General features: G+C 39.4%; 1 protein-coding gene across 1 annotated transcript in view; it reads right to left on the bottom strand.

Moving 5' to 3' along the window:
* atp10b (ATPase phospholipid transporting 10B) overlaps nt 1-24,651 on the bottom strand; it is a 258,383-nt gene that overhangs the window by 23,731 nt on the left and 210,001 nt on the right. Inside the window, 3 exon segments of the mRNA XM_072590568.1 lie at nt 11,577-11,761; nt 14,837-14,963; nt 19,685-19,776. Of these exon segments, the coding sequence (XP_072446669.1) occupies nt 11,577-11,761; nt 14,837-14,963; nt 19,685-19,776 (404 nt within the window).

Below are 24,651 nucleotides of genomic sequence, written 5' to 3'. Positions count from 1 at the left end.
TATTCCAAGTGTGCTCTAACTAAAGTTCTATAAAGCTGCAGCATAACTTACCTATCCTTGTACTCGATGCCCCTTCCAATGAAGGCATGCATGCCATAGGTCTTTTTTACTGCTTCATCTACCTGTGCTGCCACTTTCAGTGATCTGTGGACCTGCACACCCAGATCCCTCTGAATGTCAATACTATTAAGGTTCTGCATTCACTGTGTAAAACAACATATACAGACCAAACACTGAACTACAGAAGCAATCATCCCAACACCCACAAACGAAGCTGCATCAGAACATTATTTCAATGAGCCACCACACACTGCAGCACAGAGGAACTACAAACAGCAGAGGAAAATCACCTATACGGTGTATTAGAAAAGAATAAGGCAGTAAAGCAGAGACTTGAACAAACAGCTCTGCCAACCGTCCAACCCAAACTTTGGGTTCACGACATGGATGACACCTTTCTCATCACTAAATGAAACAAATTAGAGGAAACCTTCAAGACCATCAATAATACTTTTACTGGCATAGAATTCACTAAAGAGGAGGATAACATAAACAAATTGCCACTCCTAAATGTTGCAGTAGAGTGAACAGCCAATGGGGAACTTCAAACCAGCGTCTACAGGAAAACAACACATACGGACCAAATACTGAATGACAGAAGCAATCATCCCAACATCCACAAACGAAGCTGCATTTGAACATTATTTCAGTGAGGTACCACACACTGCAGCACCGAGGAACTATGCAGAGCACAGGAAAATCACCTATACTGTGTATTAAAAAAAAATGGGTACCCAATGAACACAGTCCACCAATTGCTCAGCAACAAACCCAAACAAGCAGACAAAACTCATCCAGAAACCCTAGCCACTCTCCCCTACATCAAAGATATCTCAGAAATGACACTACTCAGACCCCTTGGCATCATGGTAACCCACAAACCTACCAAAATACTAAAACAGCAGCTAATGAACTTGAAAGACCCTACACAGACAAGCAAAACTAATGTCATTTACAAATACCTTGCAAGAACTGTAATAAACGTTAATTGGACAAACAGGCAGAAAATTTGCCACCAGGATACAGGAACATCGACTAGCCACAAAAAAGACATGACCCACTCTCACTAGAATCCTTATATACAGATGAGGAAGGACACCACTTTGACTGGGACAACACATCCATCCTAGAACAAGCCAAACAGAGACACGCACGAGAATTCCTAGAAGCTTGGCAACCCATCCAGAACTCTATCAACAAACACATTATTACAAATTAATTTAACTTGTTTCATATACTGTGTATATTTAAATACAACATCCTCAGTCCTACATTGACTACCTCCCTTTTCTAGTTGTCCCCTTATCTGTTGTCCTGAAGTTAGATTCCTGACCCTTTCCATACTCTCTGTTTTCTAACTTGTTCTGGAAAATTTAATAATCTCTGAGCCCTTCCCACTCTAACTTTTACCCCCACCCTCCCCCACCCAAACCTCTCACTATTCATTTAAAGCCCTGGTCCCACCGTTATTCAGGTGGAGCACATTCCATCGGAACAGCTCCCTCCTTTCCCAGTACTGGTGCCAATGTCCTGTGAGCTTGAACACGATTCTCCCACACCAATCACTGCGACGCCTTGTGAATCTTGTTGACACTGTGCCAATTTGCTGATGGCTCAGTTGGTAATCCAGAAATTATTACCTTTTTTGTAGGTGTTGTTCTGTGTATGCGTTTATGCATGTTTGCATATTTAGAGACATGCGCAGTGTGTGTTTGTCCGTGAATATCTGTGTGCTTATGAATGTTTGCATCTGTACAGTCGTTTCTGTGTTGATGTGCCATTGTCCATGTGTCTGTATGTCTGCTTATGTCTGTGTGCTTAAGTCTGCGTTCATGCGTCAGTGTGCTTGTATCTGTGTTCATGTGCCTGTGAATCTATGTGCGCATCTTAGAGAGACAAAGGGGGACAGGCCTTCATGGAAGACAGTCAGTTCTTGTCAAAGAGGAAAGAGATTCCAATGACCCAGTTCAAACACATGGATCATGAGAAAGGATAGAGCTAGATTGCAAGTAAATATTGTAGGAATTTGGGAAATGCTCAGTGTTTTAGTAAGGAATATTTTATTAATAACATTGAGTTAAATTGCCAACCAAATTCTGAATCCCTTTGTCTGCCTCACAGAGCACTTGAGTAAAAGGTTTTTTAACCATAGTATCCAATGCATGGGCAACTGTGCCATTTTTATCCTAGCTAATACTAATCTTTCATCAAACAATTGGATAAGTATCCCAATTTGAAAATAATTTTGCAACATACATAGCTGCTCATCTCCTAGACTGATGTTTTTTCTTTTCTGACTTGGAGTAGTTGATCACAATTATCTGAATTTCAATGTATGATGCTTCTCAGCAGGTTGTTGAGATGCCTTATCAAGCTTCACACAATTTATTATTTCTGAACTGCACAATTATTATGGATCTGCACAATTACCTGTGGTGTTTGTTATTGGCATGTGTGTGACTGATGCTAGCTCAGTGCTTCCCTGCTGAGTGTGCATCAAATCATTTCTTCCAACTAATTTTTTGTTTGGAATAATTTTTAATGTTACACAACTTTATTAGGAAAGAGGAGATGTTGGGTGGAATCTTCGAGGGATCTGAAAGACATGGTTTGTGCAGAATTGGATGAGAGGTCCAGTGAGGACTATCTTGATGATGGGGGCAGCCTACTTCAACTCTGATCTTTTTGCTGAGCGGACACTGGCAAATTTCCAATTCAAGGGATTGTTGGTTTTTAATGCCTTACTAACACTGCAACTCACCTCATTAATCTTCAGCTAGCTCTCTTGCCAGATGCACTGAACAAGCTAGACATCAAGAAATGGCCACAAGGGAAATAGACACCAAGTATGAAACTCGAGACAAGGTGAAGGGAGGACCTACCCAATGCCTCCCTCATCCTGAAGGCCACCTTTATTTGTGTGGTTGCAGCAGGGGGGTAGAGACTGTCACACATCTTCTGCTGCAATGTGCAAAGAAAGTCTGCAGAGAGATGCAGCAGTTTTTGTCGATGTTTGTCCTAAGCAACTCTGTGACGTATGCCTCTTTGCACTATAGGCTGTTCCTCAGGATGCACAGGGAGACAAACATTGACTGTGCCTAGAAGCCCATCAACTCAGTGAAAGTGTTCTTTGTTTTGTCCAAAACTTGTTGGTCTTCCACTGTAAACTGTTGACCCTGCCCAAGTGTTGCATATGGTCACATTCTGAGGTCCAGGGCTATGTGCTGAGGGACACAATAAAGCCTGGGACAGCTGCTGCCAAGACGCAATGGGGAAAGACCATCATCCAATGTCATTCTGCCAAAATATAACTAGGATCTGTTCAGTTGTCAGACCCTGCTGGCATCTCTAAAGGAACATAAGTTTCCTGTATAAGAATAAAATATCTTTTTTGTTGCAACTGTAGAGAATGTTTAGGAAATGTCAAAATTCTAATTTTTTTTCTACAAAGTCTGTACATAACTGGTTTCCAACATTTGTATGTACTTATAGATGATTTTATGAATAAAGAATACTTCTTAAATATCAAAATAAGGCCTTTGAATCTGCTAACTTCTCATCGTGAACATGGCACCTTACCAATACATTGGCAGGCTGCTTTGAAAGTACAAACTTGCATTGCAACATACACTGGCAAATAGCATTGAAAGGCTGCAGCAGCATTATTTTGCAGGTGGGGACAAGCACTTAACTCATGGATTGGACCAGGCTGTATTACAGGACTGTTCACTTGCTTTCTTAGTATTTGCTCACTCAGCACATATGTGCATGCTTTAAGCCTTTATGCCTTGCCTGCCATGCCATGCCAACCATTTAGTGCATTAACACTTCAGCCTGAACTGAAGTCGATCAGGACTGCCATATTGATAAGCTAATTGGTGCACGCACACAGCCAGGAGGAATCCTTCACAATGGTGGGGACATCTTACCGGACAAGCTAACCCCTACAGCATGTGGCAGCTGCCTGTGTAGTAATCACCCACCACACGTTTATTTGACCAAATGTCAATGTCGTAAACTGGGTCAGAGCTGGTCCTCAGTCCATTAAAGTGGGGCCACTCTTGGTCAGGGAATCCCCGTATGATCAGGCATGGGTATATTTCATACATAGTACAGGTACATAACCAGAACCAGTCCTCCACTTGGGATGTTCACTGTCAGAGGTCAGATCTAACTACAGTCCAGGAAGTAGGCAATAGTCTATTGTTAGAACTGCTTTGATTGACATGCATAGGTTAGAAAAGATGCAACATCTGCTTGCAAATTCATTAGAGCTCTTTGTTGGCATTTCCCTAAAAGTTTATGAATATGCCATTGTGATTGCTTGACACAGTTTCAAAAGCTAAAGCATAATGTCAACAAGAGGTTTTGAGTTCACCATTTGATTTTGAGTTTAAAGCGTCAATTAAAGGATTTGCTATCTTTGATGTGAGGTCTGAATATAAATACATTTTTATTCATAGATTGGCCACTTGAAATTTAAAAACAGTGATTATGTTCTACAAATGAGAAGTTTATTTTTTAAAGTTCAGTGCCTAGAACTGAGAGCTGTAATGAAATGTTAGAATTTTTTTTTGATCTTAGGTTTCTGAGATCAGTGCATGGTGAATATTAGGTGTGTGGTTATGGAAGTGACGTGGAAGGAATGAGGCAGATGGTGAAGAGGGAGTAAGGGGGTGTTGGGTGAGGACCAGGGGTGTAACAAGTCCTAAAAAAAGCAGGGAGACAAGTCTAAGAGAACTGAGGAGGTCACTTGCCCACACCTATTGCTACATTAGAGGGGTGCAGTGTCCTCATTTCCCCTCCCCCCACTTTACCCCAGTTCCAACCTTCCAGCTCAGCACCATCCTCATGACTGGTCCTACCGGCCAATCTTCCTTCCCACCAATCCGCTCCACCCTCCTCTCTGACCTATCACCTTCATCCCCACCCCCATCCATCCATTGTACTCTTTGCTACCCTCCCCACCCTCCTCTCTGACCTATCACCTTCACCCCCACCCCCAAAAACCTACTGTACTCTTTGCTACTATCTCCTCAGCTTCACCCCCCTCCCATTTATCTCTCCACCCTGAGGTTCCCTGCTTTCAGTCCTGATGAAGGGCTTTTGCCTGAAATGTCGATTTTCCTGCTCCTTGGATGCTGCCTGACCGGCTGTGCTTTTCCAGCACCACTTTAATGTAGACTCTGATTTCCAGCATCTGCAGTCCTCATTTGTGCCACACCTATTGCTACTAGCATTCTGTTTCATGATCAGCAGGCCCAAAACTCTCCTGCACCTGAAGCCGAATCCCCTATCCTGCAGCAAATGTTGTACTTTTTTGGAGATTTTTTAACCAAGGCAGGTCAGGAAATTTCTCAATCTGAGCTACCTGCTTTGTTAGCCAAAGTCCAACCCTGAGATTCTTCCGATGTCACAATACTGACAGAGCCTGTGATCTCAGTTTGGAGCACACAAAAGCACAATGAAGGTAAAATGCTTGCTCTGAACTCTTCAATCTAAAGATCTTTTGTTTTATCAAAATCGTCATTCATTGGGGAATCGATAAATCTGTATCTATATAATTTAAAATAATTGACAGGAGAATCATTAGGCAGTTGGGAAATTTGTTTCACTTTCAAGAATTTCAAAACCAGATGATGCTAGGAGTTGGTAAGCTACTGGCCTGATGAAAGGTTCACTTCTCCGTGGGGCAATCGTTCAGTCCTTTATTTGGCATGTTCACTGAGACTCTCTGATGTGACACATAACATCAAAATGGTACAGTACAAAATATCAAAGGTGTGCTTCAATTAAAAGAAGCTTACAAAGCTTTGTGAGCTCTTTTCAAGCCAAGAGCCAGTTGGCATACATTAAAACAGGAATGTAAATGTAAGCAGTTTAATCTGCAGCACTGCTGGTGAAGGCAGCCCTTGGCTCAGAGTTAAAATAATGATTCACATCTATGTAGAATTGTTCACAATGTCAGGACATCCTCGGATACTTTACAACCAATGAAGTTCTTTTGAATTGTAGTAACTATTCCACAAGCATTGGAAGATGGGTTCAAGAGATGCCTGAGGCCTTTTCGTTTGGATTCCTTGAAACTTAACAGAAATACGAAGCTCTTCATTCGGCTGAAGGCTGTTTTCTTGCCTGCCTGTGAACATGCAGACTGTTGAGGCATCCCAAGGAATTGATGCAGTCTCAACATTACAAAAAAAAACTGTGGCTTACACATTCATTACAGCAGAATCGTGTATGTGCACTTTCTTAAACACAGAAAATTGTGGCAGAGAAGGAGCCCATTTAGCCCACACTATCTGTGCCACCTGAAAAAGCAAATAAGTTTTAGCCACTCTCCACCTCTTGCTCTGTCACCCTGTGGCATATTGGCACCTCCAGTGATTGTCTAAATATTTTTACTGTGATGTCTCTGTTGGCATTGACCATCCTGTTTTGCAGTGGGTTCTAGACAGCTACTAGTGAAACAAATTTCCCAACTGCCTACTAATTCTTCTATCAATTATTTTAACTTATATGAGAGAATATAAGGAGCAGGAGTAGACCATTCAGTCCCTAAAATCTAATTTACTATTTGATAAAACTGGCTGATCTGATTCAAGCTTCAACACCTCCTGAGTGCACCTTTCATTGATTTTTGAAATATTGAGGAGATGAGGGCGACTTTAAAAACTTCCAGTGATCTAGTATCCACAACTCTCTGCTGTAGATGCAGTTATTACCCTCTAAGGGAAGGAACTGTTTCATTGCTCATTTTTAAATAAGAATCCCATTATTCTGTGACTATGGGTGGAACCTTATGAGCAATACAAAGAGATTGATGGCAGAATTGGTGGGAACATCCAGCAAAGCCCATTTGGACGTGGAGAGCAACTCACCTTATCTTTCCACAAGCTGTGACGCAAGATTCTTTGCTGGAGAATGCTGGTTTGCCAATTATGAGGAATCATTCTGCATTAAACGTCTTATTTACAATCCAACACTCTCATTAACATTAAGCTTTATGTCATACAAAACTTGCCAAACAAGCCAGAGTTTGAGAAAGCATGGGATGGAAAAAAAATCAGGTACCTAATGCTTGCTCCAAATGAGTTCCATGTTGCATTCAAACAAAGTGCAGATCTGGGAACAATTCACAGGCATCAGACACACCCACCCCATTCACAGACTGGTATGCAGGATCTGCCAAGCCCCATGAGTATCATGGCAAGTCTCCGATATACTGGCTGGGCACTCTGGAAGTACAGGCACTCTGGAAGCTCTGCAGGGTGCACTGGCAGGTAAAAACAATGACTGTAGATGCTGGAAACCAGATTCTGGATTAGTGGTGCTGGAAGAGCACAGCAGTTCAGGCACTGGAAACTAGCCGGAAGATTGAGATGGTACATTTTGTGTGCAGGATCAGGTTGGAACTCAGAAGCCCTCACTTGCTCTCCTAACATTCAGTGCCTAGCTGGACACTTGCAGGTTCCATGCCTTCCATGCCTCTCCCTACTTCACCTTGTCCAGCCACTTAACTCAGCCACACAAGCAGGCAGCTTGCCTTGCATCTTAGCAGTGCTCAGTCGGGGGGGGGGGGGGGGGGGGGGGGGTGAAGTGGAGGGGGAGGAGGGGGAGGGTGACAGCTTGCTGGCAGATTATAAAAATGCAAATTCCAAAAGACCTGACGACACAAAAACATTGTACACAGCCTTAAATTAACATTTATGGTTGAGTAAAACCTGGCTCTTTGGCTGGCTGAATTTTCTTGCTGCACTGAAATTCAAACTTTAAGAAACTGGTAGAGATTCAGTGTATGAAGTGCATGCTGTTAAGATCTTTACCATTATTTTGCAAATCAACGGGAGAGCAAATCATTTTTTATTCACATTGGGTCAAAACTCAGTTGTACTGGATACATTAATCAATTTAAATTTGGAAAGACTGTGAACAGTGAAAAAGTGAATCAGCTGTGTTGTACATAAAGGGCCACAGATGGTTGGGATAATAAAGTTATTGGAAAAAGACAGACAGTTAAAGAAAAGAACGGAAAACAAAATAAAAATATATTGTGTTGATTAAAGCATGTGTTTTGATCAAACAATGTTCGAAATAATTTTGATTCTCTTCATTTGGGTTAAATTAAGTGACACCTGAGTGAAAGTACTGCCTTACAGCTGCAGTCCATCCCATTAATATTGGTAAAGTGTATTTGTTTTGTGGAATGTATAAAGCTACAAAAGCATCATCATGCCTGTTTCTCCACTGCAAAAGAAGCTGTAACAATCAGTCTCCCCTCCCATTCCACTATCCCCCACCCTTGCTGTTTCTCCCAACCCTCCATGTATTGCATCTTCAGATATTTCTCCAGTTCTCATTGCAAAATTATTATTGATTCCACTTCAACTAGCATTTCATACAGCACATAAAAACTATATTAATTTTTTTCCACATATTTATTTTGGTAATTTTCTTAGTTGCTTTAAATCTATGCCCCTGGATGTTAATCTTTAAACCAATAGAAAATGGTTCCTCCATATTGACTCTACTTAAATAACACAAGATATTAAACACTTTTATTTCAAATTAACCGACTCTACTCTAGGGAAAGCAACATAAGTATCTCCAATCTCTCCACATAACTTTTGTAGGATTTCATCATTGTTACCATTCTTGGCAGCACGCTGGCTCAGTGGTTAGCACTGCTGCCTCATAGTGCTAGGGACCCAGGTTTGGTTCCAGCCTTGGGTGACTATCTGTGTGGAGTTTGCACATTCTCCCCGTGTCTGTGTGGGTTTTCCCCGGGTGCTCCGGTTTCCTCCCACTGTCCAAAGATGTGTAGGCCAGGTGAATTGGCCATGCTAAATTGCGCATAGTGTTCAGTGCATTAGTCAGAGGGAAATGAGTCTGGGTGGGTTACTCTTCGGAGAGTCAGTGTGGACTTGTGGGGCCGAAGAGCCTGTTTCCACACTGTAGGGAATCTAATCTTCTCCCCTCACTAAGGCCTGGAACACAGCAGCCCAGTTCCATAGCACCTAATTAGTGCTTTACAAAAGTTATATCTTCAACTATTTTGTAGTCTACCTGAATATGAGATCTTCCCAACATGTTATACATGTTTAAATGCCTTGTATATAAACAAGTGTTATCTTTTTTCTTTTGCAGCACTTCATAATTCCACCACTTCATTCTAATAGCGCTCCTCAATCTCCTTACCAAAATGATTTCCCATTGCATAGAATGTCTACAGTGCAGAAAGAGGCCATATGGCCCATCGAGTTTGTACCGACCCTCCAAAGAGAATCCCATCCAGACCCACATCCCTGTATTAAACGTATGTAGCGAGCCAAGAGATGAGATTTGAGAGATCCCTTAAATACTTGTTTAAGCTGAGAAACTATGTTGGAAAGTCTAGGCAGACTTTCCTGAACACAGAGGAAGATTCACTTGCACCTATGCAATTGTAACACTCAGCCTCATCAGCCCTCTATGTTATATAATCAGAGTGCATTATAACATTGTGTTAATTTAGAAAAATGTGCACAAAATACCAGCAAACAAAAATGCAAAACACCTCCAGACATTGTTTCATATGAATATGAAATATTCTCTCACTTTACTTGACTGCCTCTAACTTTATCCCTTCTGTACAGAAAAGTAAATACATTTTAGGCTTTGGTGACAATTACACTGGTAAATGCTTGGCCATAAAAAAGAAAAAAAAACGTTTATTTCATTAGTTGTTGTCAGGTAGGCAGGAATAAAGAAAATATGGAAAAATAAATGGAAATGGTTTTTACAGCCCTTATCAAGTATCACATGCTGCTGAAGGTGGAAAATACCATAAGGCACCAGTAGTGATTGCCTGGGAAAATACTACAGAACTGAGACTGGAAAAAAATGCCCAAAGTTTATGTTCCTGATTGTGCAGCATATATTTGTAGCTGCCAAGCAAGGACAGCAACAAGCTCCAATCAAACATCAATGGGGTCAATGGTCTAAAGAGTTGCGGATGGAGTTTAATTTGGATAAACGTGAGGTTTTGCATTTTGGTAAAACAAACAAGGGAAGGACTTATACAATTAAAAGTAGGACCTTGGTAGTGTTGTGGAACAGAGAGACCGAGGAGTTCAAATACGTAACTCTTTAAAGTTTGCATCACATATAAATAGGATGGTTAAGAAAGCATTTAGCATACTTGCCTTCACTGCTCAGACCTTTGAGTATAGGATTTTGAGTTATGTTGAGATGTACTGGAGTACTGTGCCCACTTCTGATTACCCTAATATAGGAAGGAGCTTGAAAGGGTTAAGTGGAGATTTATCATGATGTTGCTGGGAGTGGAGAGTTTGAGGTTGGATAGCCTGGTTTTTTTTTAACTGGAGCGTAGGACGTTAAGGAGTGACCATATAGAGGTCTATAAAATCATAAAGGGTATAGACAAAGTGAATGGCAGGTGTCTTTTCCCTAGATTTGGGGATTTCAAGACTAGAGGGTATATTTTTAAGGTGAGAGGAGAAAGATTGAAAAAGACTTGAGGGGCTTTTTTTTAATACAAGGTTAAAGAGGAAGTAGTGGAAACGGGTGCAGTTACAACAGTTTAAAAAATAAGGACATGCAGAAGAAATGTTTGGAGGGACTTGGGCCAAGCTCAGGCAGGTGGGGTTAGTTTAGTTTTGGATTATGGTTAGCATGGACTGGTTGGATCAAAGGGTCTGTTTCCATGCTGTGTGACTCTAGGGCTCCATTATAACTTCTATTATTACTAGACTTGCTGGAATTGATGACTCAAGATGGAGAGTGCAAATAGTCAGTTAAGTGAATTATCAGAAGCTTTGTAGACACCATGGAACTATATTGCACTAAGCAGTGTAATAGAATGATGAAAGGACAATTTTAGTTGTGGATTAAGAAGCAGTTTTAAAAATGGAGATCACCACCAATTTCTACTGAATGCTATGAATTGTCTGCTACTATCATAGCACAATTTTCTTTGGATCTCTCTTTTTGCAAGGATGATCAAATATAAATTCAAAAAAATTATTTCCTTGATGTTGCTCTTTTCAACTGTATCCTACTTCATCGTTAAATATTCCCTTCATAGAATGAAAATCCCTGCATAATGATGAGCCTCAGGTTAAACTATTAAAATGAAGTGACCTGTTTGTGTCACTTTGAATCTGGAAAATACATGCCTTTGGTTCACTTCAGAGAACTTTGCTTTGAGTGGTGCTTGCCAGTTTGGAAAGATGCCTTTCTAAATGTTTGATAAGACCTATGTTTTCAATATTCTGTCAAGATTCTAAAGTGTGGTTAGAAGATCACTGTGATGTCTATGCTGTTGCCTTTATACATATTGCTTATTAACTTTGTATGCTTATTTTGTCCATCTCTGTGCAGAAATACCAAAAGAACTAAGAAAATATTTCTAAAAGTGAACTGTAGCTGAATAAAATCTTTTACATTTCTGCAATCTATGAGGAATTTTGATCTTTCTGTTTTGTTGTGAGAATGTTATTACTCTCTGTACTCACCTGGCTTTCATTATTTAGAGTGAAGATAAAGTCCTTTGAATTCAGAAGCTTACATGCATAAGCGATATTAACAGCAGTCTCCTGCTTATCTCCGGTCAGGACCCAAATCAAAATGCCAGCTTCACGAAGGGCTTCAATGGTTTCTGGCACACCATCTTGCAGACGATCCTCAATACCTGTTGCCCCTTTCATCACCAAAAATAAATAATTAAAATAAATATTTCAAAAGTTCTGAGAATTGATAAGTAAAACTCAATTTGGGATTTTTTAGCATTAATGTTTCAATTCCTATAATCATAACTACACTGTAATGTAACTAAATACAGGCTCATATTCATAAAGCAGCATTCTGCAGATACCAAAGATCACCTGCCTTGCTGTGTTTATAGCACTAACGTCTCCAGTCTTCCTGTGTTTAAAGTCTTATTATTTAAACAGATTGTCTATTTTCCCTGATTGAAATACCTTTGTTAAAATAAATAGAAATTCTTAATTATCCTTTCTAATTTGCTTTACTACTTTTTAGTAAACTAAAGTTATAGTTATGGGAATTACACAGATTTTCAAAAGTAAATGAGGGAAATAATCACCAAGCAATAAACTATCTGTTTTCCTGTGGTGTCACACTTGATTTTCTCATAACTTGGTCAGTCTGCTCTGGACCCACCAGCTGGCATGGACTGGACTGCACAAGACGCTGCTTTTCTTCACTCTTTCTTTTGTTAAAGTGCGATTATCTGTCTCCAAGTCCTCTCCTATCCATTGAGGTATTGCAGTCTATTTCCAGGTCCTTCTCCTTTCTTGCTTTTTTGGGTGTTACTGTCTATTCTGGATTCTCCTTCCTCTCGCTGCAATCTGTCCCTATGTTCTCCTCTCGCCCTCTCTTTTTAAGTGCTGCTTGCCTGCTCACAGATCCCCTCCTCATGTATTCTTTTAGCTGTGGCTATCTCCCTGGGTTCCCGGATTCTTATTTTTCTTAAACAAAATGCGTTATCAGTGTTTCATAATAGTACTTCAATATGTGAGTAACAATCATTTCTAAATTTGAATGAAATTAAATTTTTCACTTTGAGTGGGCAAAAGAAATTAAAACAATAACATTGGTTGTGTTACTACAGACATTGGAAGCTTAAAGGCTTTTTAAAAAGTGCTTAAAAAGCCATTTTTATAAAGATAATTTCACTGAAGGTCATTGATGGAAGTTCAGATTAGCAGCATAGCTGGGAACAGGCAGAGAACAATGACAGTATGGCACTGTTTACAAAGATTGTCGAAGACAAAAAAACCTTGCTTTTATAATAGCAACTTTCATGATGTCAAGATATCCCAAAGTATTTCCCAAATGAAATGTTGTGAAATGCAATTACTACTGTGAGGTAAGAAATGCAGCAGCTAAACAATGCACAGCAAGGCCCAACAAACAGTAATTAAATAAATTAACTGATATAAACATCCACCTGGGAGATAGTTCTGATAAACTGCTGAGGGGCTAGTTGTGTGTCACCACTCTGTTATTTGACATCCTTCTCTTATCTCTCTAAAGGTTAAAATTTTCAAGTACGCAAGTTCTCATTGAATTTTCCCCAAGTTGGAGTAGAAGACTTTCTGAGCAGGTTACAGGCCTGCTGTGTCTGATTATACAAAGTTATCTCATGGGAATGCCTGAGTACTTAATATATTTGTGGGAAAACAAACACAGAATAAGAGTCATTCACAACTAAGCCTGCAGACTAAATGTCATGTTCCCTAGATACATTTTTGGCAACAGTATTAACATAACTTATAAAAATGCGTTTATGCAAGGTGGGCAATGCTGGCTAGGCCAGCATTTTTGGCCCATTCTGAATTGGCCAGAAGGCAGTTAAGAGTCAGCCACATTGCAGTGCGTCTGGAATCATGTCAACTTGATGAGGTAAATTTGGCAGATTAGATTACCTACAGTATGGAAGCAGGCCCTTTGGCCCAACAAGTCCATGCCAACCCTCCGAAGAATAACCCACCCCTACCCTACATCTACCCCTGACTAATGCACCTAATACTATGGGCAATTTAGCATGGCCAATTCAACTGACCTGCACATCTTTGGATTGTGGGAGGAAACCGGAGCAAACCCATGCAGACACAGGGAGAATGTGCAAACTCCACACAGACAGTTGCCCAAGGCAAGAATTGAACCCAGGCCCCTGGTACTGTGAGGCAGCAGTGCTAACCACTGAGCCACCGTGCCGCCCCAGATTTCCTTCCCTGTTGGATATTAGTGAACCCAATGGGTTTTTACAGCAATTGATGAAGATTGCATGGTCACCATTAGGCCATTTTTAAAAATTCAATTAAATTTTCATTACCTGCCATGGCGGGATTTAAACTCCTGGCTGTAGAACAGTAACCTGACTTTCTGGGTACTAGTCTAGTGACATTACCACCTCTCCTTTGAATTCAATCTATCAGAAACATAACTACAAAATAAGAGCTTTTTTTTTGCTTAGATGCACCAATATGTTTTGAATGAATATCTCAGAAAATTTTATTATCTCATTATTTGAATCAGCTTAACCAAAGATTTAGCATCTGGTTCATAATGGTCATATTTTATTGCCAGAAAATATTTTTTTTGTGAATAATAGGGATTTGGATTGAGTCTAATCTCATTGGGAAAGAGATTAGCACTGTGTATTAATGTTGGACTGTCAGTTTAACAATCCAATCATGTGACATGATGATGATATTTAAGAAGGTAATCACTCAGCCTCAACTTGCTGCCTTCTAGAGTGAGCACCTCGTAAACAAAGCTCTTGTTGTTTTAAGTGCTATGGCCTCCTCCCCTTGAAACACAACACATTTAATCTTTCCGCCAGTGATGCCTACAATTGAAGAAGGTATAGCAAAATAAATTCAGCCAAGTTTGGATTAAACCACCTTGTTAGTGCAATGCAGGAGGAATTTTATACAACTGGTAGTTGGTAATACTGACACTATGGTCTACAGGTGAAATAAATGTGTAGTTGTCCATAACCTCAAACAAAGTAATTCACCTAATTGCTGTTGAGGTCTGGAATTCAGACACGTGAACATTACTTCAACACTGTTAATTATGTTTCTAGATCACAGGACTAGAAGATTTATTGCTCAAAATGTGGGGTAAAACTGAGGACATTCCAAGTTTGTCAGACCATTGTGAGATTGACTAAGTCAAATTCAACTGTTGAATCAAACCATTGTTACTACAGAACAGTGCATTTATTGATAATCAAGGAAATTACCCAATAATTGAAGATCTGTTTCCAATCGTAGTGTTGTTTCTAGAATCAATGCTTCTCTGTGATCAATACTGGTCTCTGCCTCATGCCTTAAATCAGCCCATTTTTTGTATTCACTCGTGCTTAAGACCTAAACAAAATTAAGCAAATGGAAAATAAAAATAGAATGAAAATGTTGATATCAATGTAAAACAGGGTATAAAAATTAACTAGTACCAAAAAGTTCCTGGCTACTTTAATAATTTTTGCTATTTGAAAGAATTTCCCAATAGTTAATGTATACTGCCCCATATACTGTTATGTGACTCAGCAATCGTACATCAGATATTGCTATGCATAGCTCCCTCTTTGTTTCTTATGTGTAATCTATAAGGCAGTAGCTTTCTTCTACTTATGGACAGCTCATCTTGAATGAGCTTATTTTTGCATCTCCTCGTCCCTTGGCACACTTTCTATTGCTTGTGCCCCAATTCCAAGTCATGCTGCACTTCTGTTAACTCTGTAGCTGCAAAGGTAGGCAAAAGGACACCATCAGGAAAATGGAGATTGGCCCTTTAAATAACGGCAGTAGTTTAGCACTATGGTATAACCATGCCAATTCATCATTCTGCTTCTCATGATGAAGGTTACTGCCACTATCCTTCTTAAATGTAAGAAGCTTACAGGTCGAGAATCCTTTATCTGAAATTCTCAGGACCAACGTTTTTTTTTGGATAATAGCTGTTTTCTTTTTACAGATACATTTACACGGTAGGTTCATTTGGGACCTTTGGCCAAAAAAACTGCACTTGGCCCAAAGGACCTGAAAAGGTTTAAAGCAAAGTATTTTTCTAAAAGGGCCTGAACAGATTCGTAGACATGTTAAATTTAGGCCGTTTGGGCAAAAAATCTTTGCTTTTCAGTCTGATCAGGATGAGCACAATTATTTGCCAAAGAGTCCAAACTCAATGTATCTATGTTTGAGTTTGCTCAAGTTCACTTTCCAAAAGATCTTTGGTTTTAGGTCTTTTTGATTTTTGGACATGCAGATAAAGGATACCAGACCTGAACAGGCCCTACTTTTCTCATGTAGTAGAGGAAAACAAATTTCAGCTCCAACCAGGAAAGGTAATACCTGTATATATTTTATTTCATGTTGCCAACTAGATAAAAAGTTGAACTTACATAACAGATATAGTTACACAGACCGATGTTAGATTTCAATCTTCTGATATCCTAAACTGTTCTGCCCACATGTCCAATGTCCATGGCAGTAGATGGAACTTTTGGTACTCCTCAATATGAACTCTTTCTAACATATTTACAGCATTGTATCCTCAAGTTTTTATTTCCCTACATCATTATCATACATTTATGTGTACTTCCATTTGCCATTACCCTTTCTCTCCCAATCTCTAACTTTGTAAATTCAGGCAATCCGGAGGTTTCAGTATTCTCCTAAAACATGATCTCTGCAGATTTGGAAGACCAACAATTTACTGGGTGGAACATTAACTCTTGGATTTCCTTCATAGCTAAAACAAGCAATTTCTTTCTTGGAGTACATTGAAGCCATCACTGAAAAAGAATGATCACGATTGCATTATTGGTGAAACACAGGTTAACTTTTGTTTTTGGAGGGTGGATTCTGGCTTTGCATGATTTCTGACTCATTTACTGAGAATTTCTTCAGGGAGATTATAAAATCAAACATTTTGCTTGAACTACCTCAGTATCTAATACCAGATAAGATTCTATCATAGCTATTTGTTTGTCAAGCTGAGCTGCACTCCAAGTTACATTAGTTTTACATTTTCAATTGGTTTGAGTTGGGTCTGCTATTCATTGGCTATATTATTGTTTGTTTTCCCTCACAACCATGCAGATGTTTTCAATCTGAGAACTTTTCAGCGTTATCTGCAGTGGAATATATTTGTGCCAGTTCAGTACAGTCACAGGTTCTGATTTGTTGACAGTATGAAACAAACTCCTTACGCCAACATAAATAATCTCAATGAAACCTACTTTTGTCAAGATTCTGTTCTGAGACAAAGGAATCATGAAAAATATTCCTCGAGCTGACTTTTGACTGGACATTCGTTAACTTCATACAGTTTAATTCCTTCTGCCATTTGAATAAAATTGAGTTAAAGTGTCCGTTCCAACTCAAGAGTGAGAATTCTTGATTATGAAGTTTGTTCAGATTCTCTACTATTTGGCATCCCTAATATTGGAGAATTGATAGTAGCATATCTTTAACCTTAAGTTGTATGTCTCCTGGAACTGTTACATTATTATTGGTTGTAGATTGTTTTCTTAACCATGGCTCACTACCTGATAATATAGTGACACTTGCCTTGATGCCTAACTTGAAATTTGTGAGGTGACCATTGACATAAATATCTCACTGCCAAAACATAGAGCATTAATCACCAATTTTCACTCAGAACATTTAATGTCTTTCTGCCACCCAAGCATTGGTAATCCAGAGCTGCACTGCACATGTTGGGCAGTGGTAAACTGGGACTATACATTGCTGATGTGGACATGGGGGTCCTGGTGGACAGGGAGTGCATGCAGTTGCTGTCTATGGAGCAACCTGAAATGTTGGTGACTGATGGAGGGCTTTAGGAGCAAATGGCAAACTGGAGATACAAGGTTACCTCTCTGAGTTTCATGTCAGGAATTGCCACTATCTAGTTACAATCTAGTGGGTGGGAGAATGGGAAACTGCAAATCAATGAGGGAGGTGATGACATAATGTGGATGCTAATGCATGTCAATGAATGCAAATAGGACTCTGGCTGCTCACTTGTGAAAATCTCATCATGCCAATCAACAATTGGTTTGAAAATTAGACATTTTGCTTTCAGTAAGAGGCATTTGAAAATGAGACATTTTGCTTTCAGTAAGAGGGTATCTTAAGCCATTCGGTCCATCAAGTCTGCTCTGCCATTTAATCATGGTCAATAATCTCATGCGATACTCCCAAGTTTGTCATGGTCTTCCATGTCATTCAAGAGTTTGAGAAGAGACCACCAGGTGTCTGATGTTTTTCTACACACTGTACTAGTTTCTCAATTGTCCATTGTGGTTTTGTACCTTAAGAATTGTACAATTTCTTCACATTCTCTGTGTCAAGAGTTATCTCTTCCTCTTAGGGTGGTTTTTTTGTTGCTTTGGGACTCACTAATCTGAATGATTATCTGTACAGTCAGGTTTCTGTAATAAATCTGACAAATATTAGAATCATCAATTGTTTTTACGAATTTTGACTTGAGGTCGCCATTGTTGCATTTCACCGCCAATCATTTGTGGACTTCCCTGGCTACTTAAGAAAGACTTTTATTTCACATTGATAGCAGTTCTGCTGCACATTGCTAATGTAATGGAAGTTTATGCACTCCTAAAATGAAGGATTCCTACCCTTTCTCCAGCTGCATTCCAAGTTTTAACAAACAATTTATGATTTAATGACTAGTTCACTGAATTATTTCCATTTTTTGGAAAGGATTCTCACTTTCTTACGGTTCTTACAAAGGATCTCCTGCCTGAACAAAGTCTCCCAAACTTGCATTGTACATTAGACCAGAACCGCTTTGGCTTGTAATCTGTTAAACATGATTGCTTTACTGGCTTGGTATTTATTTTGTGACATGTTACTTCTCTTTCTTTAGCTGTACCTTGTGCTGCCTGCACACTATGTGGCGATGACACTCGATTGGAGCTAGAAGTAATATTTCCAGCATGTATTAATCTGCATCTTTAAAGGTTCCCCTGACTCACCACGGATGTTAAGCTTTAGTCACAGAGCTTTGCTGTTCACCCTGTATCTGCTTTGGAATTAGTAATTTTCCTTCCAACATTCTTGTTGCAGTAAGTCTCTAGCCAGGTACGAAATGCTTTTACCATTCACTGGAATATTCCGTCTCATTGAGGATTGCAGTGAAAGTTTTTTTTCACTGTAGGGTTCTTAAATTCCATCCTCCCCCTCTCCTGACTATGCTGTATGACAGGCATCTGAAAGCTGAGTCTGAAGATCTCACAGCACTGAACTCCATGTGTTATATGAGCAGATATACACTACACTGCTGCCTATCATACTGTATGAATCTGCCAGATCGTGATGCTGTATGAACTGCTGCTGTTGATGCAAGTTGCTGTCACCATCTCCTTTAAGTCTGGGAAACTACAGAATCTGCTGGTCAAGAATGGTCGTGGAAAACAGCTTCCTGGTCTGACCAGAAGAGCCTTTTGTAGTTAAGAATATATAGTCTAATGTATGTTAGCAACCAGTTCCAGATTGCATTGATATGATAAATATTGTCACAGAAACTTTTAAGAGGACCAAATGCTAAATCTTAGTTTTTCAAGATCCTAAACTGTTTTGACCACATGATGTATGATATCATCAGAGTGTCGGTGTTTATGATACTCCTCAGTATTAACTCATTTCAACCTACATACAACTGATCCCTTATGTAGCTGTCTTCAGGTGGGAGTGCTTAAGAGATGTTGTCAATTGCACTGCAAGCTTCACAATAGCATGAAGCACATCAGTGTTAGAGGCTACTTGGTGATTTGTTCATTTGTATATGCTTTCAATGCAAGTACATAGCTTCTGGCAGGGCCCTGCCAGCAATGCAGTGAGAGAGAGCTGAGCTTTGTGGTTATGCCTCTTGAAGTATATTTAGGTATTTTCAATGTTCAAGGCATTTAAATGAAAATCATTATTATGGAGAATGTGCATGGTAATGTACAAACGAAGATTAAAGTGAATGAAAGAGAAGGCACTGGTATTGAAGTTAAAACTTAGATGTTTAAAATGTGGCATTGATATAGACATTTTGTCTTTAAGAGTTCACATTTTACCTTCTTTGCGATGCATAGTGTTCGCAGACCATCATTTGCATACATGTCCAGACACTTTTGTGTTTCCAGAGTTATTTGTCTGTGCTTTTCCTCTTCAAGGTTGTCAAAAATGAAAGGCAAAAGAAAAGAAAATCTGTCAGACAGCTGTGCTCAGTGAAGTCAAATCTCACAACTGAAGCCACAACCCCAAAAAAGGAAAATGTTTTAGAGCTCATAGCTAGAGCATTTCAATACTTTACAGAAGTCTATGATAATTATGTACTTAATAAAACGGAAACAGTGAAATTTATGATGAAGGTTAGAAAACTAAAGATATGAGACTATCACAATAGTAATTAAGAATTGTTAGCTCAAGCAAAAAGTCATTGAACTCTGACAATTAATTCCTTCAAAACATTAATGATTTTTCACATCACCATCTTTCTTCTCATTGTATTTTTCCAATAGTTTCCTGCTCACAAGCCTAGCAAATTCATCCCTTAACAATTAAACTGTCAGTTTCAGTGTCCTTTCTGACAATTTGTTCTCCAGTTCCACTGCCTTACTCCTTTCTCTTACTTTATTACATTTCCCATCGTATTTGAACTTTTCAAATAATTTATTTGGATTTGCCCAATTACATTCACAATCTCAAAAATGTAAATATATCCACATCTGTTTTTCCAATGAAAACAAGCCCAACTTCCTGAACAGGTTAAATCTTTAATACTCCTATACCTCAAGAGGTAAGTGGCTGTCAACTTTTATAGTGCAATATCTTATTTCTAGTCCACACCTGTATGATGGAATTCAATTTGCTGCAACATTTCTCGATTTTATCATATTTTGCCAAGTATATATAGAGTCATACAGCATGGAAACAGACCCTTTAGTCCAACTCATTTGCGTCAAGTAGACATCCCAATCTGACCGAGTCGCATATGTCAGCATTGGCCCATAGTCCTCCAAACCGTTCCTATTCATGTACCCACCCAGCTACCTTTTTAAAGGTTATAATTATACCTTCCTCCACTACTTCCTCTAGCAGCTTGTTTCATACTTGCACCATCCTCTGTGTGTAATAGTTAGCCCTCAGATCCTTTTTAAATCTTTGCCCTCTCACCTTAAACCAATGCCCTATAAGTTTGAGCCTTCCCCACATGAGGAAAAAAGACCTTGGCTATTCACCCTATCCATGCCCCTCATGATTTTATAAACCTCTCCATGGTCACCCCTCAGCTGCGATATTCCATCCCATTCAGTTTTTCCCTGTAACTCTAATGCTCCAGGCCTGGCAACATCTTGTAAATCTTTTCTCTATCTCAAGTTTAACAACATCCTTATATGAGAACTGAGGACTCCCCAAAGGCAGAATGAAGGTAATCTCAAGTTAACTTGATTGCAACTCCAGAAAGTGACCCAAACAGCTTTACTGGCACAATTGTAAGAATGGATTTTCAATCCTACTCTTTCAATCTAAATAAATGAATGGATATTTTAAAACATATAATAGAAATACAACAGATCATATCATAACCTTCTGGCATATTTTATGCTGATTGGTTTAATCCAAGTACTATATTTCCATATCCCTAGATCAGCTCCATCTGAAGTTCTCCATACAGTCTCATTTATCCTCAACACTTTGCCATATGCTCAATCCTTAAACTAGAAGAATAGGTGAAAAGAAATCTGACATCCTCATAAAATTCCACAAGATTGTAGGACACTGTTGTCATAGGTTTTAGGATCATTGAGTTAAAAAAAAACAGGGTTGTCATTATTTTTTAAACTCTCATGGACGTGGGTGTGGCTAGCTGGTCAGAATTTATTGTACACCCCTGCCTGCCCTTGAGAAGGTGGTAGTGAGCTGCCTTGTTGAATCTCCGCATTGCATGGTGCTCTAAGTTGACTCACAATGCATCTCAGGAAACATTTCTGGGGCTGACTATTGTGAAATCATTAGTGAACAACACCACTTCATAATTTATGATGGAGGGAAGTTCATTGTTGAAGCAGATGAAGATGTTTGGGCCTAGGACACCACCCTGAGGAACTCCTGCAGAGTTGTCCTGGAACTGAGATGACTGACTTCCAACAACCATCTTCTGAAGTGCCAGGTATGACTCCAAGTAGCAGAAAATTTGCCCCTGATACCCATTGATTCCAGTCTTGCCATGGTGCCTTGATGCCACACTCCGTCAAATGCAGCTTTGATATCAAGCACTGTCACTCTCACCTCACCTCTGGAATTCAGCTCTTTTGTCCATACTCATGCCAAGGCTAGAATAAGGTCAAGAGCTGAGTAGCCCTGGTGAAACTCAAACGGAGTGTCACTGAGTAGGTTATTGCTGAGCAGGTGCTGCTTTATGGCACTGTTGATGAGCCCTTCCATCACTTTGCTGATGATTGATGGTAAATTGATGGGGCAGCAACTGGCCGTGTTGGAGTTGTTATGCTTTTTGTGTACAGGTCATATCTGGGCAATTTTCCACATTGTCAGATAGAAATCAGTGTTGTAACTGTAGTGGAAGAGCTTGGCTTGGAGTGTGGCAAGTTCTGGACATATGTATTCAATATTATTGCTGTAATGCTGTCAGAGCACATTGTCTTTGCAGTGTCCAGTGTCTCCGACTGTTTCTTGATATTACATGGAATGAATTGAATTGGTTGAAGAATGGCTCTGTGATGCTGGGGACCACAGTGACTTGGCTACGTGGCTTCAGAATTGGCTTGCACATTGAACGCAGAGGGTAGTGGTCTTTTAGACTGGAAGTCCGTGACTAGTGGTCACAGATCTGCACTGGGATCTGTACTGTTTGTGATATGTAGAAATGACATGAATGAAAATGTAGATGGAAGGGTTAGTAGCTTTACAGAGGACACAAAGATTGGTGTAGTTGTGGATACTTTAGAAGGTTGTCAATGGGTGCAGCAGGATATAGATCAGTTGTATATATGGGCAGAGAAATGGCAGATGAAGTTTAATCCTGCTAAGTGTGAGATGCTGCACTTTGGGAGATCAAATGTTAATGGCAGGACCTGGAACAGCATTGATTGGCAGAGGGATCTTGAGGTTCATGTTCATAGTGCCCTGAAAGTGGCCACACAAGTAGATAAGGTGGTAAAGAAGGCATATGGAATACTTGTCTTTATTGGCCAGGGGATTGAGTACAAGAGTCAGGATGTGTTGCTGCACTTTTGGTTAGGCTACACTTAAAGTATTGTGTTCAATTCTGGTTGCTATATTACAGGAAGGATATGGGGGCTTTGGAGAGGGTGCAGAAGAGGTTTACCAGATTGCTGCCTAGATTAGAGGGTATAAGTTATAAGGAGACGCTAGAAAAACTCAGGTTGTTTTCTCTTGAGTGGCGGAGGCTGAGGGGAGACTTGATAGAAGTCTATCAAATTGTAAAGATGCAAAAATCGGGTTGACAGTCAGAATCCTTTTCCCAGAGTTGAAATGTCTAAAACTAGGGAGCATGCATTTAAGGTGAGAGGGGAAATTTCAAAGGATTTGTGAGGGGCAAGTTTTTACACAGAGGGTAATAGGAATCTGGAACATGCGGCCGGGGTGATGATGGAGGCAGATATTATTGGGACATTTAAGAGACCTTTAGATAAGCACATGAATATGTAAGGAATAGAGGGTTATGGACCAAGGACAGGCAGAAGGGATTAATTTAATTTAGTGTCATGTTCGGCACAACATCATGGGTCGAAGGGCCCATTCCAGTTCTATGTTATATGTTCTACCATTAGAGATGGCCAAAAACTCTGTAGCTATTATGAGGAATGGGACTTGCACTGACAAGTATCATTAAAAGGATTCTATCAATTCCTTTCAAGTGCACTGCAATTTATATCCAGGATAAGATAGTCTAGGACCAAACAGAGAAGGACTGTACAGCGAATTTTAAACCAATTAAAAAGATGGATTGGACAGGTCTGTGACAGAAGTGAAATTAAAATAGCCCTTTTTAAAAAAGGCAGCACAGTGCTAAAGATAAAATAAATACTTCAAGTTTAGGATAAAAAATGAAATAATCAAATAACTGATCAAAATACAACAGAAATGATTGAAAGAAAAAACAAATCATGAGTTAAAACAAATGTTAAGAACAGTTATCATGGTCTAATGCCAAATTAAAATTTCCATTTGCTAATGCATGTAACAGAAGAAATGAAACAATTGAATTTGAATTGTAAATTCAAACAAAATGTCATCACTGAGAGTTGACTACAATCTGGTCTGATTCAAGCTGTAAAGTCTTTAAAAAGAACAGTGCAATTGGAAAAGGTGGAGGAGTAGCAATGTACAACAGCATTGTGACAGTGTTGGATTGGTATGATACCAGTGAGTGCAGACAGTTGAAACACCACAAGTGGAATTGATTAATTTTGATAAAAAGGCAGCAAGCCTTTTGTTGAAATACTTTATAGACCACTAACATAACAGTGATAAACTATGACATATACGAATGCATAGGACAGAGATGTTTGTTGCAGAAGCAAAATGGCTGCAAACTTGCACAGACAGGCTAAAGTAGAACAGCAGAACATTTTGAATATAATTGAGAGTTTTCTGGAATTGGGCTGGAATTTATTTTCAGCCACTTGCTACAGTTACCTGCAGCTTTGGTATGGGATATCACACTGGACTATAAAGTAAATAGAGAGCTAATATGACTTGTTAACCTAAATGTGGAATCTTAAACCTGCATGAACAGGACATGCAAATAAAGAGTTTAAACCAATGAGATCAAAAAATGATTATTAAGCAGTGCCGAATGAACCAGGATGTATCAGTTAGAATAGTTAATTCAGTGCCAGTCAGGTCCAAGAAACAAAACAAAAAAGGAGTTGAGGCAGAAAGATAAAATTTTTTTAAACCTTAATTATTTTATTTATAATGTATTTCCATGGGAGTGGGAATGTGACCAGCATTGTTGTTGCTTGGAAGAGTTGGATAAGTGAAATGATTTTTG

The sequence above is a fragment of the Chiloscyllium punctatum genome, chromosome 20 (genome assembly GCF_047496795.1).
Source record: "Chiloscyllium punctatum isolate Juve2018m chromosome 20, sChiPun1.3, whole genome shotgun sequence".
NCBI lineage: Eukaryota > Metazoa > Chordata > Chondrichthyes > Orectolobiformes > Hemiscylliidae > Chiloscyllium > Chiloscyllium punctatum.
The sequence above is the reverse complement of the archived record's forward strand: the minus strand, read 5'-3'. Positions and strand labels throughout refer to the sequence as shown.